General features: G+C 55.7%; 1 protein-coding gene across 1 annotated transcript; it reads right to left on the bottom strand.

Moving 5' to 3' along the window:
* Positions 1–13,839: 13,839 nt before the first annotated feature.
* On the bottom strand, positions 13,840–14,988 carry NEUROD2 (neuronal differentiation 2). Its single transcript, XM_063113001.1, has one exon. The coding sequence runs from the start codon at positions 14,986–14,988 to the stop codon at positions 13,840–13,842; it is 1,149 nt and encodes a 382-aa protein (XP_062969071.1).
* Positions 14,989–18,648: the final 3,660 nt, after the last annotated feature.

Here is an 18,648-nt window from a genome sequence, read left to right as displayed (position 1 = left end):
GAATTGTTATTTTAAGATCTCACTGGGAAATAACCAGCCCAGGGTCACACAGCCAATTAGAATTGGGGCTGGGATGAGAAATCTAGGATGTCTCCTGTTCACCAGACTCTCTGGGAGGATGAGGACTTTGGCTGTGTGGGTAGAGGAAGGGAGGAGCCAATTTGATGCATTTTTCTCCCCCTCACACATTCTTTCTCCATTGAAGCACAGAGGCAGCATTATCTTCCCAGACTGCCCTGAGTGCAGAGGGCAGGCATCCCTGATAACAACCCCAGGGCCTGCTCTGTGCTAGGGAAATGTGTCCATTTCTTGGGGAGGGCACAGTTGTAATAGGAGCTACCAGACCTTTAGAGTAGTTGCCTGGTATCATGGGAGGGAAATGCCCACCCATGCAGTGCAGGATCCTGCTCCTGATGCGAACAGGTGATTCTTGCACCCTCCATCCTTTGAGAATGGCTTAGTTGTTTGTGTATGTGTGTGTGTACATTTGTGCAAGGGTTGGTGTGCAAAAGGCTAGGTGATTTGCACATATACATGCAAGCCAGAACAAGACTGCATTCTGTGCATTTCTCTCAGGATATGTGTGTGTGAGAGGATGATTATTTGGTTGTCTGGGCCCTCACAAAGGCAGGTAACTTGTAAATTTCCTTAAGCCTGTGCCTGTGGGTGCAGTTCGCACAGGATGGAAAGGGTCTGGCCCCAGAGTTGAGTTCTGAGCTCAGCTCCCCACCTCTTCCTGTCCGTCTCCAGCTATCTGCCTCCCCCACCTCCCCCAAGCTGGGCAGAATGCCCTCAGCCTGTGCCGGCTGGCACACATGCCACATGGTGCCTGGCGCGCGTCTGGGCAAGGATGACGCCCCCAGGACCGGCTGGGATACCAAGCCACCCGCTGCCTCCCCCACTTCCAGAACGGAGCGTCCCTACCCAGTCCCCTTTCCCAGCCAGGGACTTGGGGAGCAGGCGGGGACACGGCACAGACAGATACAAACACACAGATGCACCCAGAGACGCCCACAGGCGTGTGCCCCAGAGAGGTACAGACAGGCGTTCACACAGGCGCAGGTACACACACGCACACTCACACCCGCCCAAAGAAATTTATGGGCAGTCACCATTTGCACAGATCACGGCAGAAGACGACCCGCCGCAGCCATTTAGGCAAACCCACCTGGTGTCTCTGTCCGTGGTGCTGAAACCAGAACGTTTAACTGTCCTCCCTACAGAAGGATGAAACAGGAAAGAGAATGGAGAAAGAAATCTGGGAATGGGTGGTGGACAAAAAAAGAAGAAGAAGAAGAAATGGAGAGAAAAGAGGGGAGAGAGAAATTCAGAGATAAGGGGGAGAGAGTTGAGAGAATACCAGGGAAACTAAGGAATGACTAAACCCTGAAGTTGGGAGAGGGAGGTAAAGTTGGAAGGTGATCTCAGCAACTTATCCCTGCCCAAGTGTAGGCACAGACTCAAGGATTTATTCCTCTTTGCCCTTCAGGGCCAAGAATGAGAAGATTTTGGTAAGGATCCTGTGGCCGGTGAGGGACCCTGGATGTGTGGTTTCTGTGGCCTCCAGTCATTCTTTCTTGGTGCTATCTTGCCCCAGAGGACCTGAAAACGGTAGGGGAAAGAGACAGACACCGGAAAAGCCCTATATAGCCCGGCAGATACTCCCCACCTGATTTCTTATCCCAATTTGTGTTGGGCAAGTGGACAACAATGTTGATCTGGATTTGTTCTGGGGATTGCAGGGATTTAGCGAGTGCTTAATGCTTATCCATAAGATTGGATTATAGGTTCCTGTCTCCCTCTCTTGAGGAAAAAAAAACTTCCCTCCAGTGAGTTTGCCTAGTAGGAATGACTATCCCACCAGCAGCCCCTTAGTTGTGGAATTTATTGAATATGGAGAATGCCCTCTCTCCTGGTGGGGGGATATTTTCAAGGACTAAAGGTGCTATCATATAACTAGGTGAGAGGGGATGAGGGAAAGTGAGGGAGAGAAAAACAGGAAAAGGATGGAGAAAGACTGTGTGAGAATAGATGAAAGAAGGAAGGGAAGAAGGAGGCTGGAGAAAGTGGATGGAGAAAGATGGAGATGCAGATGGAAGGAGTGAAAGAGGACATGAGAGACCCAGACAGACTCCAGTGTCGGGGGAAAGGGCAGGGGAAATATGCCAGGTGGAGCAAATTGCTCCTCTCATGCCTCCCAGGGGCCCAGATTAGACTGGAATTCCAGCCTGGTCCTGCAGCTGTTCACAATGGCATCCTCCACCCAGAGCTTCTGGCAGAAAGACCCATGGGCCGGGACTATGGATGTGAGGAGCGGCTGCTCTGGCAAGGAAGGTGAGGTTGGATGCGGTCAAGTGTGTGTGTGTGTGTGTGTGTGTGTGTGTGTGTGTGTGTGTGTGTGTGTGTGTGGTTTCCTCAGTGATGGGATGGGGGGACAGTGGGTGCCTCCTTGGGGGTGTTCCTACCTATTCGTGTGTGAGAAGTGGCAGGAGGCAAAAGCCACATGTGCAGGTACTGAGTTGATTGAGAGCAAGGATCAGGCAGATGAAAAGGAAGAAGAGAAGCAGAAGGAGAAGAATAAGTGGGAATGAAAGAAAATATACTGGATCTCCTTCTAAACAGTTTGGGCCTCCTATTATTCTCTTTTTTTCCCTACCAAGAGAGAAGCCAGTCCTAAGCTACAAGCTGAGTATATGTGCCTTGCGTCCTTGTCTGTAGTATAGGTATGAGTGTCCCAATCTCATAGGATTGTTGGGATAATTATCAGCTCATGTACAATGCTTGAGTCAATTACTGATATATAACAAGCTCTAAGTGTATGTGAGTTTCCATATTATTGTTGTTGTTGTATCTTGGTCTTGCACTGGGATCAGTTGGGGAATCCTTCTTCATGTTTAACTGGACCTTCTTGCTACCACTTCAGGTCCAAACTTTAGGTATCCCTTAGGCACTACGGAGAACTGTGATTTCCCAGATTTTCAAATTTACTACTGAAGAGAGGGAGCTAAGAGGTTTTCTGAGGCACAGAGGGGGAACTCCACAATAAGGAAAGAGACAAGGTATAGGGCACAGGGCACTGAGCTTTCCCACAAGGGGCTGTAATGATGCTTTCCTGGATCCCCGAAGAAGTTGGGCTTTGGGCCTAAATCAATGCCTCGCTGCCCAGCCTGGAGCCTCAACCATCTGCCCTACTCAGTGCTGGTGCCTCAGGCTCCACCCAAGCCTGTTTGGGTATGGACTCTTTCTTCCAGACTGCTCTTCCAACCCCAATCTCTTCCCCTCCTTCCCTCTTTTTTTCTACCCGTCCTTCTGCTCCTTTCTTGTCCTTTTCTTTCTTCTCAAGAATCTAGTTGGAAGGAAATGAATTCCCTCACTACTTAGAAGATTGGGATTCCCCCACCCTGCACAGGCAAAATGGATGGACTCATTCTGTAGGTCAAGGAAGCATGTGGGGACTGGCACAGAAGTGAGGGGTGACAGGGCAGCCCCCCAGTCTGCCCATTCCCCCCAGCTCCTGTCTCATCACTGTCACCATTCAATCATAGCAGATGGGCTGCAGCTGTGAGCGCCAGCCCGGCACACAGGCTGGTCCATGCCACTTGGGAGAGAAGGAAGAGAATGGGAGGGAGGGAAGGAGGAGGGATGAAAGGAGGAGGGAGAGAGGAAAGGGAAGAAGAGGAGGAGGAGGAGGAAAGGGAAGAGAGTAGAGGAGGAGAGAGATAGCTTGGAAAGAAAAGAGACCTGGTGCCTTTTTTGCCTCTCTCTTTGCAACAGGAGAGCAGAGGCCAGGGCTGGGCTCACAAGCTGGGCAGTGCCAGGCGAAATGGGCATATGCCCTTGATTACTACCAGGACCGCAGGCCAAGCCTCCACAGCCGCCACGGCCTCATAAATCAGTTTTTAAGTAGCAACCACATGGACATTTCCCAGCTGAGAGGCCTGGCCTCTGTCGGCCCAGCTAGGGCAGCCCTGGTGGAGGGACAGGTGCCAGGCCAGGGCACTGAAGAGAAAGAGGTGGTCATCCATTGATGGTTAGTGGGAAGTGGGATTGGAGCTTGTTCAGGCAAAAACCTGGGGGCAGGGGCTTCTGCCAATAGAGAGTAGGTAAGGAGGTGACAAGTGGCTGTCAGTGGTCCCAGGAATCCCCGCTGGGGCTCCCAGATCCTATCCTGGATTTCCCTGTGGAAGCTGCTTGCAGATGAGGGAGGATGTGTTTCCACTGGATCTCCCTCCCTCCAGCTCCCAGCCCTCCATTAAGAACAGTGTGTGTAAGTGCCAGAGCAGTGTGTAGGCCTATGGACTTGGGTATCTGAATATGCTCACCCGGCTGGCGGGCTGACAGCTCCTGGGATGCTGGAAGGTGTCTCCCCAATATCCAGCCCAAGCCCAGCACAGACAAGTCACCCAATAAAGTTGTTTGAACGAATAAGTGATTGAGTGTGAAAGGGGCCAGTTACGTAGACTTTTGTGTGTTCCCAGGAAGGGGAGGACTTGTCTGTAAGTGTGTGATGAAGGGAATCTGTGTGTATGTGTTTATGTGGGTGTGCCTGTGGGTGCTGCGGCCGGGGCGGAATCTATTCCTACGGGTCCTTCACACCCTCCCTTTAGGACCTCTGCCCTACGCGAGGCACCCTGAGCCCTGATTCTCTCCTGAGGACCCGTCCCTAGGGCAGCAGTTTCTGTACTCTCCACCGCCACTACCATAACTTGCTGGGCCCCCTCTTCCTCCCCGCCAGGCGGCGTTGGTGGCTGGGGTGCGGGAGGGGGTGCGGGCAGCGAAGTATCCCGCCCTGGCGCGCATGGCTGCCGGCTGCAGAGCGGGGAAGGGGCGAGCGGGGGTGCCTCCCTTCTTGCGCGCGGTGGTGCCTCCTCCCTGGGTGAACAGATGTCTCGGAATTCTAGATGTGCTCTATGCCCCTCCTCGCAGTCTCCGCCCGCCCCCCGTCAGCTGGCACCGGCTGTGGTGTGGCGCCCTCCTCCTCCCCGCACCCGAGAGCAGGCCCCGCAGCCTGTTCCGGGAGCGCGGCTGCAGGCTCGGACCAGGAGGCCCGGGAAGCCCGCGGGGTGGAAGCGGCGGCTCCGGGCGCAGAGAAAACCGGTCAGCGCCGCCCGCCGGGCCTCTTGCTTCCTTCTCTCCTTCCCTCCTTCCCTCTCTTCTCCTGCATCTCCTCAGCTCCATCTCTGCACTGTCTCTGTCCCCCACAGTCTCTGCCCCACCCCACAGCCCACGCGGACACCCCCTCTGCGCAAACCCTCTACACAGACCCTCACATTTCAGGCAAGAAACTGCTCCTGGCAACTTTGGTGGAATTCTTCCCTCTAGAAACCCTTTTCGCTGCATCCCGAGAGCCACCCCATCGCCACCCCCCACCACCAACTGGCGGCCTGCCCTCAGCAGAAACCCGGAGTTAATCCGGAAAACGTGGGGGAGGGCAGGAGGGGAGTGGGGATGCAGAGAGATTAGGGAGGCGGAGGGGAAGGTGTTGGCCCGGGCTGAGAGACACCCAAATTTTCTAATCACTGCTAATTAATGAATAATCCAATTCCGTGGACCCTCAACTCAGGGAAGAAGGCGGGACCCTCAGCGGCCAGGAGGGGTCCTTGGCAGGGCTCAGCAGCCAGGGTGGTGCCAGGCGCCCTCCCCCACCCTCCCCCACCCGCCAGCATTCCGAGGTAACAGGCATTTGTTACCCAGCTCGTGCCAGGAGCGATTGGCAGGTTCGAGTAGGCACAGTCATTCTGCACACAGATGTCCCTGCGTTCACTCTTCTGATATGAATTCTGTTAGCTCCGAATCCGAGAGAGATGAGCAGACAGTTACACAGACAGAGTCACAGACAGACACAGACACAGAGAGAGCAATTGTCTGGAGGACACAGACCTCTAAAGATATTTATTTTTCTTCCCCGAAAACAAATTTAAAAGAAAGAAAGAAAAACAAGAAAGGCTCCGACTAATTTGGGGGGACACTTCCAGAACCCTTGTGAATAGCACCCACCCTTCTGTCCTCCTCCTGTTGCCTTCCCAGACTTTTCCAGTAGCCCTGAGGACACCATAACATCATAGCAGAGCTTCAAAGTTGGGTCATGGTTAAAAAAGAAGAAGAAGAGGAAGAGGAAGAGGAAGAGGAAGAGGAAGAAGAAGAAGAAGAAGAAGAAGAAGAAGAAGAAGAAGAAGAAGAAGAAGAAGAAGAAGAAGAAGAAGAAGAAGAAGAAGAAGAAGAAGAAGAAGAAAAATAATCACACTGACTTCTGGGAGCTCTGCTCCCTAACACAGGACCCTTTTAGAATTTTAGAAATCCGGCATCCCAGTGAGTTCTAGAACACCACCAAGGTGTAGGTTCCAGCGTTCTAGAATCTCTGGAATTTTACATCTTAGAACTCCCACAAATTGCTAATTCTGCCAAGTACCTAATTCTTGTATTACCCTCTCCCTTGTCGAGGGGAAAGTGGGTGCTGTTCCAGTGTCCCTGAGCGAGTAGCCTCACATGCATGGTCCTCACTGGCTGCCTCCAGAACCTTGGAAACCAGCCAAAAATGCACCCTGCCCTTTGAATTAGGAACACGGAAAGGTCAAGTCCCTTGGCTGCTGTCCCTTTCTGGTGCTGCCTTCCAGACCAAACACCATTCCTGCGCCTGTCCCAACCCTGACCCTCCATGCCTGACCTGGCCATCCTGCCTCTGCACCCGCCAGCATCTGTGGGAGGGAGCTGGTTGGTCACTGGGCATCAGTGACCAGGGTGGGCATGAAGAGCCACTGGGGTTTTGTTCTCCCTGGGCAGCCCGAGCGAGTGGAAGAAGAAAAGGTGAGCAAAAGGGGGCAAAGAAACTTGCTAACGACAAAGGAGAGGGGTACAGAGGGGTTTGGGTTGTGGTTTGTTGGGTTGTGTTTTTTAATCTTTCTGTCTTTTTTTAAAAGAAAAAGCCCCCATCCTGTGTCATCATTTTTATGGGATCTGCAATTCTGGCAAAAATCTGTCTTTAATTTAGCTGTCCATATAAAAATCCTCACTGTATAATAATGAACAGATGCCATGGAATTTAAGCTGGAGCCATGGCTCCTCCCCGCCTTCCCCCCGCGCCTGGCACCGGGCACCGGGCACCGGCTGAGTGGCACAGACGCACTAAGATGACAGCGAAGGGTGGGCAAGGGGCGACCTGGGCTCAGCGCCAGGGCGCTGGGGTGGTAAAGGGGCGTCCGGGCGACGGGCTTGACCAGCCGGGAGCTTTTTCGTGGCGGCACCAAGGGAGAAGTGTCTGAGGGATTTTTCTGTCTTTTCCTACAAAATGATCAGTAGTTAAGGATTTGGGTTTGGTTTTGCTTAGGGGCTTTGTGGTTCTTCCTATATATATATATATATATATATATATATATATATATATATATATATATATATATATATATATATATTTAAAAGCACCGCCTTCCCCTCTACATAAACCCAAATATTTTCTATATTTTAATTGAGTTGTTTTTAACCCTCCCCCTGCGCTGCGCCCCAGCCTCGGCCTCCGCCTCGGAGCTGAGCCGAGCGCGAGTTCGCTGCACGCGGGATCAGTTCCGCGCCCGGCCGGCCGGTAGCCTCCGCGGTATTCCCGGCGCGGGCGCCTCCAGGGGCTCCGCAGCAGCTCTGGCGGGGCAGGAGTACCCTGCTGCCCTGCAGGAGTGAGGCCAGATGTGGCATCTGATTGGGAAGTGGGCGAGATGAACTGCCCCCACCCCAATTCTCGCGCTGTTCCCATGGGAGAAGAAAAAACTATGTGAGTCCGGTGTCCCCTCCTGCCTTCGCCTGCGGTCGAGAAAACGGGCATCGGCTTGGGCTTGAGCGGTTTATTCTGAGCCCCCACCTCCGCCCCTCGCTTTTAATGCGACTCTGGTGAGAACAGATGTCCCAAGCCGGGCGGACTGCCCAGACCCCGCCCAGCTGTGCCCTTGGCAAAGACTTGGCTGAGAGTAGGAACTGGCACGCGGGTCCCCAAAGGGGCTTGGGGGCTCCCACGACCCTGGCGGGACTTGACCTCACAGCCTTGGCCTCCCGACCAGCACAGCCTGGGGCGGAAGGAGGGAGAGCCCCTGAAAGACCCGTTCCTAATTCAATTAATCCCCCCAAAGAGGAACGAGACGCAGGCAGAGACTGAGAGAGGCCGAGACAACAGGCACACACGCGGGTATGGAACTCGGAAGCCTCAGACAGCCTGGAGAGACTACGCTGCTGCGCTCCTGCGCTGGAGCGGGCAGGACAGTAGGCAGCGCCAGAGCCATGCCCGAGCACACATCTGGGCAGCATCTTCACCCAGCGCTGTGCCCCAGCTCCTCTGGCATGGCAGGTGCCTAGGGGTACTCTCGCCTTCTCCCCTCGGAACACCCCATCTTCCCCTCCCCTCACTACGGGACTAAGGCGACTCCACCCCTGTCATCTCTACCCCCAGAAACCCGTTGCCCTCCTGTGGGTGAGGCCAGCCCTGGTTTGGCCTTCTTCCTGCACCCACACTCGCAGGACCCGTGTTCCTATCCCAGTGCTTTAGGATGTAGAAAGTTTCAGAGAGCAGAACAGCCCTCCCGAGGCGACTGCGCTCTTTCTTACCACTTCTCGCCCAGAGAAACTTTGTCGAGAATTTTTATTTTCTATTTTTGGCGGCTGGCCGGTAATCTCGAGAAATTTTAAAGGCGAGGGAAAGAAAGCAGAAGCCACTTTAGGATTCGGAACAGGGGAAGGGTTTTAACGTTTTTCACAGTCCAGGTGTCACCTCCTCTCTGGCCTGTGGCCGGCACCTGGTTGCCCCAGTCCCGATGGGAGGAAAAATGACAGTGTGTTGGGATGTGAGCTGGGAAACCTGTCCTGACAGCCGAGGCCCCCTCTGCCACCTCCCATTTTCCGCAAAAAGAAGCTTTCTCCTTTGAGCACATTGGAGCAGGTCAGACATGGAGTTCTGGGCTGCCCCTCTGTTATCACTTGGGGGCTTGGGAGTGGAAGTTGAGGCCAAGGCCGGTGAGGCCTGGACTGTGCTGTCTCCTTTCCCCCACCTTCCTTGAGGACTAAACTGTGAAAGCTAGAGCCATACCTTAGTTGCAATGCCCTCGCCCGCATCAAAGGATTCCCCCTAGGAGAAGACAACTTCTTAAAGATTCTGGGGAAGACGAGGAAGCAAAGATTGCCCAAGAGAGAATGATATATCTGACCTCCACACGGAAATCTTCGCATCCATGGGCTTGTGGACTTTCCCATGAAAAGGAAAAAAAAAAAAAAAAAAAGCAAACACAACCCGGTGGAATCTCCAGAGTGCCAGTTCTCCTCTGTCGCTGACCCTTATGGGGCTCAGTTTCCCCCAGTGGATTATTGGGCTATCTTTCTGGGTGACGAAATCAGAGCTGGAGATTCACTGGGGGTCAGTGGCTCACTGTCGAGGTCATACGTGGAATGGAGAGGGGAGAGACAGCAACAGCTTTCCTTCCCTTTTCTGGGAGATGAACAAATGGCCTGGACTCAGAGATATCCCTATTTTTCTGTCATTTTCCAAACGCTGGATTTGGGATGGGGCTGGAAAATCAAGGGGAAGACGTCTTCCTGATCGAACCCGCTCCAGCCGTCGGGTTCGGCAGCCCAGGGTTGAGCTGAGCAGACTGGTGCGCGCTTGGAGATCCTGCTGCTCAGGCTAGGGCAAGGAGGGAGTCCTTCCTACGCCTTCTCCCCCTGGCCCCTGGGCACCTCGCTGCCCCTTTTAGCCTCTCCTCGTCCCCCTTCTGTTCGTGGAGCTTCTCTGGGTGTGTGTGTGCGCGCAAGCGGGAGAGCGAGCGAGAGAAAGAGACCTGCAAGGGGGCGTTTGGGGCCGCGTGTCCGCGCACATCTTCTTCTCCTGCTCATCTGGCCATCTCGCCAGGGAAGTTGACTGTTAGGGAGGAGGACGATGGGAGGATAGAGCTCAGCCGGAGTGCAAGAAGTGTGGGGGAAGGGTCAGGAATCAGCAATGGGGCAGCTAGTGTTGAGATTCACAAGAAGCAGAGGCACTCAGAATCCTGGCCCCAAAAGGGGTCCGGGCGCCCCGCCTGACGCAACCACAAATGCAGTGGCCCAAGAGTGGTCAACATCCTTCGAAAGGGGCTGGAATCCAGCTTCAAAAACCAAATCGAGCCGCGTGGAGTAGCCGGAAAAATGATGAGTAGACAAAGTCTGTGTCCTGGCCAGAGGAGCCACGTGGAAGGGTCCTTTGCTTCAGGACCCAAGCCACCTGGATCCCGCCCAGCCCCGGACTTCAGAGCGGGTTCTGGGAAACCGGCTGAATGAGGGAAAAGCCCAATTAACCTTATTCCCAGGACAGAAAAAGAATCAGGCCTCTGGATGAGTGACATTATACCTTCCAGGCCTTGCCCGACACCAGGTGCAAACCAGACTTCTTCAGGTTAGGGTCTGGGATGCACACCTGGCTCCACACTCTCCGAAAGAAGTGAGTTGAAGGGGGATAGGCCAGCTCCTTTCTCCCAAGAATAGGGGTAGTTCAGGGATGCACACCTGGCTCCACACTCTCCGAAAGAAGTGAGTTGAAGGGGGATAGGCCAGCTCCTTTCTCCCAAGAATAGGGGTAGTTCAGAGATCTATATGACGCTATTAGCCACAGACAAACGAATTCAGGGGACGAAGAGCCCAATCCATGATCACACTCAAGAGAGGCGATCCTGAGAGAATTCCAGAGAAGGTGGTGAAATTTTGAAAGAATTCCAGTGAAATTCTCTGAAAACTGCAGGAGAATCCTGGCAGGGTGTTGATAAGGGCCTCATGTTGCGCCGTGCTCCCCAGGGCCAGGCACTAAGGGCCTCTCTCTGCAGCCAGAGAGGAGACCTGAGACGACGGTCAGCACCGTGGAGCGGACAGCTCCCGCCCCGGGCTCTGCTCTGCCCACAGCGGTCCCAGAGGCCACTGGGAGGGCATCGAGTCTACTGGGAAGACGGAGGGGTTTTGAGGGTGAACATTTAGGGGAGCTGCTGCTTAGACAGGATAATTTGATCCACTCTTTGGCATTTAGGACTTCTTTCTTCAACTACCGTTCCCTTTTCTGCTTCTGTCAAGACCATTTCATTTTGGGATCTTGGACCCAACCTTTAAAAGTCTTTAGTACACATGACCTCAGTCCTCGGCACCAACACTACAACTCCCATTTTAGCCCTAAAACGAGAGGCAGTGATTTTGGAAAAATAATTTAAGTCAGCAGTGTCAGAAACAGCCCCTTCTGGGGACTCCTATGTGTGTTCAGAATTTAAGATGGGGGTCTTTGGGACTCAGACCCCTCCCCCAATACTCCAAGGCTCCGGTGGGCCCTGGGGTCTGAGGAGGGAGAGGGATCCCTTCCGGGAAGTCGGTTCAGAACTGCCTCTGCCTCTAAGCCTCAGAGAAAAAGAATTGTGAGGCCAACCTTGTCTGAGCAGGAGATGCTCCATCCCTGGTGCTCTCATTGTCCCCCGCAACCCTCTGAGGGGTTCCCTCTGTCCAGAACTATACTAGGCAGAAAGGAAGCTGCTCAGATGTGGGCCAGGGGGTCCCTGATGCCCTGTCCCAGTGAGCTTATAGTTAAGTCAAGCTGCACTCTACTGGGTGGGCACCCAGATTCAGCCACCTCACAGACCTCCAGGGTGTTCCCTCAACGTCAGCACCCCTAAAAGTGTCAACATTCCTGAGGCCAAAATGTTCAATTCCCCTGAGTCCACTGAAACACAAGTTTAAGATGGAAAAGGGGTTTCCCCCATTAATATTTCAGTCTCATGACCTTACAATTTTTTTTAAGTTTAAAAATATCCCTGTCTGGCTCAAACGGTTGCCTCCTTCTCTCTACCCTCTTGCTTTTTGCAACAGTGGGGAGAGGGTTGTATCATGACTGGCTTATCCCAACTTATTCATTTTTCAGTGATGAAAAGATAGTTTATTTCCAAGGAGGTGTGTGTACACTGAAGGAGTGTAGAGAGATCAGTGCTTTGCTCTGTGCTGAGGGCCTGTGTGAGTCTAGATAGGGTCTGGGAGAGGCAGTGAGTATAGCTGTCTCTTTGCCCAGCCGTGTGTGTGAGGGTTTTATAGGGTGGGAATCCAACCCAGGATTGTCCAGTGTCCCTCTCTCTAGCTTCTGCACAGTCACTTGACATTTCTGCGTCCATCACTCCAGCCTAGCTCAGTCCTTCTCACGCCCCCCCCCCCCCCCATGAAATGAAGTTACCATGAGAAACTGGGTCCGGCTTTGCATCTCATTTACATAAATATTTATTAATCGTCATTAAACTGAACAGAAACACGCAATGCACTTCGGGTGTCCGACGGGAGTTTCATCTTCTCTACAAGAGGAAGGTAAAATTGCGTGTGTGGGTGAGTGTGTGGGTGTGTCGCCTGTGGGTTTGCATCATTTTCGCATCGTGTGTTTAGATGCCTGATCCCCTGTCTCCGGTGGGGAAAGGTTCTCTTTTTGCCCCTTTTTGGAGAAACCTCCAGAAGGAGCCCTCAGCCTCTTCCCCACCCACCAGCCGGACTCCTCGGACAAAAAACCTTCTCCGGCCACCAGAAATCTGGAAATCGTCGGGCGCCTGGCGCCCACCGAGGCACAGTCCGGGCAGGGGCGCAGTTGCCCCCCAGGTATCCGTTCCCGCCGCCTTGTGCGAGGAGGGGACGGAAGTGCCTGCGGGGAGGAGGAGGTGGCAAGCTCACCCCCTTCTGCCCCCTGACGCCCGCGCCGGGTCTGCGTGTGCGTGCGGTGTGGTGTGCGTGTGTGTGTGTCTCTCATGCAAACCCTCCCTCCCCGAACCGACCCCCCAACAGTTTGCCATTCCATACAAATTTGGAAACAGGTTTTTAAAAAACAGCATGACGCACGAGGACGGGGCGGGGAAGGGCAGTGGCACTGGGGTCCCAAATCTCCGAGTTACTGATTGTAAGAACCTGGGGAGGGGAGGGGGCAGCTCGGGCCCCCCCTTCACCAAAGTGCACAGATCCGCGCTTGGGCGGGGCGGCCCGAGGACCGGGAGGGGCATCCCGGGGCCGGGCCGGGCCGCCAGGCTCAGTCAGAACCTCCTTGCATAGATATTTGTGTCTTTTTTATTATTGGTAGTAGATTTTTTGCCTTTTATTGCTTCTAAAAGTTCTTACTGCGTTTTCTCTCCGATCCGGACTCTGCTTTCGGCCTCCGTCGCCTCTTAGTATTTTTTTTTTTTTTTTTTGTAGGTTTATTTGTTTTAAAAAAGGAAAAGGGGGAAACGGATTCTAGTTACAAATTGTCTTTTCCTTTCTCTTTCCTCTCAATCCACATCCCCTCCCGCCAAAATTAAAATCGCAAAACGCGGAGACTCGGGGTTGGGGGTGAGGGCGTTCCAGGCCCGGGCTCAGGCGCCCTGACTTCTTCCCTCCCCAAGAAAGAGGGGGCGCCCAGCTCCTTTCTGCCTCGGCAGCTCGGTGTCTATTTTAAAAATAATAACGAGAAGAGAAAACCACATGCCACAGCTCGGCTGCCCCCTTACCAACGCCTTTGGGCCTGCAGGGAGGAGGAAGCCTAAGTGAAGGAATTGGGAATGGGGCGGCGGGTGTCTCCTGGGAGCGTCCCGAAAGAGGTCCCTGGAGAAGTCCTCCCTGGGTGACGGGAGGGGGGACCCCTTTGGGGTGAGAGAAGGCGAGGCCCCTGGGGGAAGCGAGTCCCCTGGGACCGGCCACCCACAGGTAAGAGGACCACGCTGCCCAGGAGAGCGGCAGGACCTGCGGCCTGCTCCCCGCGCCCGGCGCCGCGCCGGGGTAGGTGGGGGTGCCCCTGCGCTGGGGAAGCTGGGGGCAGGGGAGCGGGCCAAGGCCAAAGAAAAAGAAGGGGGCTGGCGCGAGGTCTCAGTTATGGAAAAACGCATTGAGCTCCTCGTACATGGGGCCCCGGTCGTGGTGAAGGTGCATATCGTAAGACAAGAGATTCTCCGAGTGGACGCCCCCGCGCACAGCCGACGAACCGAACACCAGCCCGTGGCCCGTGGGCCGCGAGCCGGGCAGCGCCGAGTAGTGCATAGAGTAGTGGTAGCTTTTCTCGTGGTCGGGCGACGAGTCCTGCTTGAGAGAGAAGTTGCCATTGAGACAGAGCGGGGGGCTGAGCGGGCCCTCGTACTCGGAGCTGTTGTAGTCCGGGCTCGCGCCGCCACCGCCAGCCGCCGCATACAGCGTCTCGTAGGCGGCGCAGTAGCCGTGGGTCCGCAGGGCGTGCGCCGCGCCGCCGCCCAGGCCGCCCGCCGCCTGGCACTGTGCGCCCGCCAGGCGCGAGCACGGGTACGGGTAGGGGTGCATGGTGAACGGGCCTCCTGAGCCGTGGAAGCGGCCAGCGCCGTCTGCGCCCTGCTCCGTGAGGAAGTTGCGTGAGTTGAGCTGCAGGCAGCCGGCCACCAGGTTGGTGGTGGGCTGCGACAGACCCTTGCACAGAGTCTGCACGTAGGACACTAGGTCGGGCCGCTTGCCGGAGCGCAGGATCTCCGAGAGAGCCCAAATGTAGTTCTTGGCTAGTCGCAGGGTCTCGATCTTGGACAGCTTCTGCGTCTTGGAGTAGCAGGGCACCACCTTGCGCAGGTTGTCCAGTGCTGCGTTCAGGTCGTGCATGCGGTTGCGTTCCCGCGCGTTTGCCTTCTGCCGCCGCAGCTTGGAGCGCTCCAGACGCGCCTTGGTCATCTTGCGCTTCTTGGGCCCGCGCTTCTTGGGCCGCTCGCCCTCCGCCTCGTCTAGCCCTTCTTCCTCCTCCTCTTCCTCCTCCTCCTCGCCCCCCAGCTCGCCTTCTTCCTTGACCTCGGCCAACGTGGCCTCTGGCACCTCTTCTCCACGGAGGGGGACGGGCTTGGCGGCCCGGGCGGGCCCCGGAGCCCCCGGCCCGGGAGCAGGCGGAGGCGGCGGCGGCGCGTCGCCCTTGTCGCTCCTCGGCTCGTCGTCGTCGCCGTCGCCCCAGCTGGCGAACTTGGGCACGTCCGAGAGGAGGCCAGGCTCGCTGAACAGGCGGGTCAGCATGGTGCCTGAGGGCGCCCGGCGGGCGGGAAGGGGAGACAGCACAGAGTGAGGGGCACGCGGGGGTCACGGCGGCCCCCCGCCCCGCGTCTCCACCCCCCAGTCTCGTGTGGGGTCCTCCCCGGGGAACCCTGGCTGCCCACCTCCTCCGCCTGCCCCGCCCAGGACCGGCCCGGCCCCGCCGCGGCTGCCCGCCCGGGCTCTCGGCCCAGGCCCTCTCCCCGGCGCCGGGCCCCGGCTCCGCCCCTCGCTCGAATGGGGGGCCTCTCCCCGCGCCTGGTTCTTTTAGTGTCAGGGCGGGGACCGGGTGGGGGATTTAGGGACCAGAAATCTCCGCCAGGCGAGGCGGCGCGCTCGCTCGGAAAGCCTGTTCTCCCGGCGGTGGAGAGGCTGCGCGGCCGCCGGTAGCGAGAGCTGCCCGCTTCGCGGCTCGCGCGGCCCGGGCCCTCCGGCCCGGCTCCGCCACCCGTCTCGTGGCTCTCGCCCCCACGGTCCCTAATCCAATTTGCAACTTGGCCGCGTGCCGCCCCCGGCTCGGCCCGCACCCCCGAAGCCCCAATTCCAGAGGCGGGCGGATCGTCTCCTCTAGCCCTTGCGTCCCCGGCTCCCGGAGCGGCTCCGGGCAGCAAGGACTGAAGAGCTGGCGCGTGAGGAGCAGACTGGGAAGCCAGCCCCGTCCGTCGCCCCCGGGGTCAGGGACCCCCGTCCCCCCTTCAAACTGCCTCCCTCCCACACGGCTCTTCAGATCTCGTTGTATTTGGGGATTGATGGGAAAAAATCCAAATTTGTTTGCTTGCTTCTCTTTTTTTGGTGGTGGTGGGGAAAGGTCGCAGGTTTTTTCGGGACAACCACGGGAGGTCCCCATCTCGGCCTCTTCGCTCTCGCCAGCCCCCCGCCCCATGATCCTGCCTTTCCCTCCCCAAGCCCATCGCAGGCAGAGACACCTCCCTCTGCAGCCCTCTGAGCTGTAGCCCCTCGGGGAGAGAGAACCCGGGGCGCCTCCGATGCCCACCCAATGAGGGGGCACCATTCCAGGGAGGGGGCATTTGGGGACCCTCGTGTCGGCCGAAGCAGCCGCCTCCCCCTCCCAATCAGCGGGTCAGATCCAGCTCCCTTTCGGACAACTTACCTCGGAGAGGAGTCAAGGGGAGAGGGGAGGGGAGGGGGAGGGGGCGAGAGAGAGGGGGGAGAAGAGGAATCTTCTCGCTTATTTCATTGTTCCCCCATCTTCAGGGAGCGGGGGCAGTGGCTCCTCAAGGCGGCGGGCGCCGGCGTCTTCAGAGCGCCATGCGAACCGCGGAGAGAGTGTGGCATCTCTACCAGGCGGGGTACCAGCCTCTATGCCAGGCCATATGGGCTTGGCACGTCACGGGCAGCAGCTATCACATGAGAGACGGTGATTGGCATGCGTCTGCATTGGGGGAGAGCCGGCTCCCCCGGGACCCGCCGCCATCTGTCACTCTCTACTCCAAAAAAAAAAAAAAAAAATTAAATAAATAAAGGAAATAAATAAATATCTCTGCCGCCCTCCCCTCCCCGCCCAACTCACGGAAAGCAGGGATTGAGAGGGGGGTGGGAGGAGTTGGCCCCCTTGGATACAGAGCCCCCCCACATGGGAACAATGGAGTGGCAAGGCTGGAAATTGGGGGTTTGTAGTGGCCACCACTTCTGTGGTCCCTCCAGGATCCTGCTCTGTCCATTTCCTCCCTTGCAGGCCCCCAAGGTAGGTCAGGGACCAGAACCTAGGGTGTAGAGAAGGGACCTCTGTGCTTGCCCCCACTCCCCAGGAGGTCTCCTCAGCCACAAAGGGACAGCTGGGGCCCCCTCCCAGGGTGGGGTGTGGGGGGCCTCCCTGGCCCAAGCCCCATAGGTAGATGTTGGCACCATGCCATCCCTCATCCCTGTCTGCCCCTCCCCCACCACCCTCACGCACACACAACATATGTGGCTGAACGAAATTCAAACCTAGGGAAAGACAGAGAAAGGGAAAGACTTGCCTGGATGTCTGTGCCTCTGCATGGGCGTGTATGTGTGTCTATGTGTGTGTACAAGTGTGTATATCTGTGGAGTCAGCCAATGAGAGGTATTTCCTTGGGTGTTGGGGGCATGGGTATGTTAGGGTGGGGGTGCAGAGGAACCTTTGAGATGAGCCTATGCACCCACCCACATGGGGGAGGAAGGGAGGGTCTGAGTCTGTATTTCTAACCCAGAACCTCTCACTCTCCTCCTCCCCTTCCCCCACCCCCTGCCAGAGAGGCGACAATCCCACCAGTAGCTTTCTCTCCTTACCATCTGACTGGTTATTTGGGGGAGGAACAGGGGGCTGGGAACTGCCTAAAGTTCCTGGGTGGATCTCAAGCATTCTCCTCCCTCTGCAAAAATAGTGAAAATATTGAAGCCAACCCTAGCAGTCCCAAGAGTGGCCAAGGTCAGACAGGTGTCTTGATAAGGAAGACAAGTAGTAGGAAATTGCTGTTTTATCTAATAGCTCACCTTTCAACCCTCTCACTGGGTCAGACACAGATGCAGATGACACAGGTTAAGGGAGGTAGCTTTAGACACACGTACTCCGTTCCTCATCCTGGGGTGCACCAAATAGATACACAGCTCTATTCAGATAGACACGTGTGTGAGCAAGTAATCACAGCCAGGTGTAGAGAGACCCTTGCTGCACTCGATTCAGGCATTTGTGTGTTTCAGACCCACATTTCCTGCCCCTCCCCACCCTTCAGCCTACATATGGACATACAACTTCAATTATACTTTTTTTGTTTTTGGCAGCTGATTTGTGCAGTAATCCGAACCTTTGACCTTGGTGTTATAACACCACACTCTAACCAGTCAATTATACTTTAAGCACACATGTTTTAATGTCAACCATGTGCCAAGCACTGTGCCGGTGGAAAGATGAGCAGGAGGACTTCACCCTCCATCTGGGTAGATACAGTTCTCTCCCTCTAGGAGCCTCCAGAGGGGGCTTTGGGCTGGTAAGATACTGATTCAATGCCCAGTAGACTGAATTAGGCTCTAAACAGAGGCACACATCATGGCTAAGGAGGACTTGGAGAAGGAGATCTGGTGCTGTCTGGGGCTCTCAGAGGCACTTGGCCAGGATCTGAAAGGAGCCTTAGAATGCACAGTCCCAATTCCTCTTTTTGCAGAGGCCCATAGAGGGGAAGTGACTTGCCTAAGAACACACAGGTAAAGAGCTGAACTGGGTCTAGAACCCAGGTACTTGACTCCCAGCCCAGTGCTCCTCGTGCACCCCACAATCTGCCTCAATGGTCTCCAAGGATGAGAAGCCGATGGTAAGTTTTCCTCCATTCATGGATCCTGGGCCTGGGGAAGGCAAATCTCATCTATGGCAGGTAGTCTGGGGGATTCTGGGCATGGCAGAGAAAAAGGCCAAAGGATGGGCCTCAGGTAGGGCAGAGTCTCAGAAGTGCTGGCCAGGCCTCTCTCCAAGTTTTGGCACAGCCTGGATGGCTTTAGTGACCCTTTACTGAGGGTGGGGCCCTCAGTCCTGTGTAGTAGCCTGTCTCCTTGAGTCAGCCGGCTGTATGGTATCTTGGTTACATGCACATGCTCTGGGATTCTGATTCCTGGCCAACCCCACTTATCGACTTGAAAAAATGCTGAATGCCTTGAGTGAGTCATGTAACT

Source organism: Cynocephalus volans, chromosome 10 (genome assembly GCF_027409185.1).
Source record: "Cynocephalus volans isolate mCynVol1 chromosome 10, mCynVol1.pri, whole genome shotgun sequence".
NCBI lineage: Eukaryota > Metazoa > Chordata > Mammalia > Dermoptera > Cynocephalidae > Cynocephalus > Cynocephalus volans.
Note: the sequence above shows the minus strand (reverse complement) of the source record. Positions and strands in the feature narration are given on the sequence as shown.

Bases quoted from the DNA above. Each gene is read 5' to 3' on its own strand.
- NEUROD2 (XM_063113001.1), bottom strand. From the start codon at position 14,988: ATGCTGACCCGCCTGTTCAGCGAGCCTGGCCTCCTCTCGGACGTGCCC.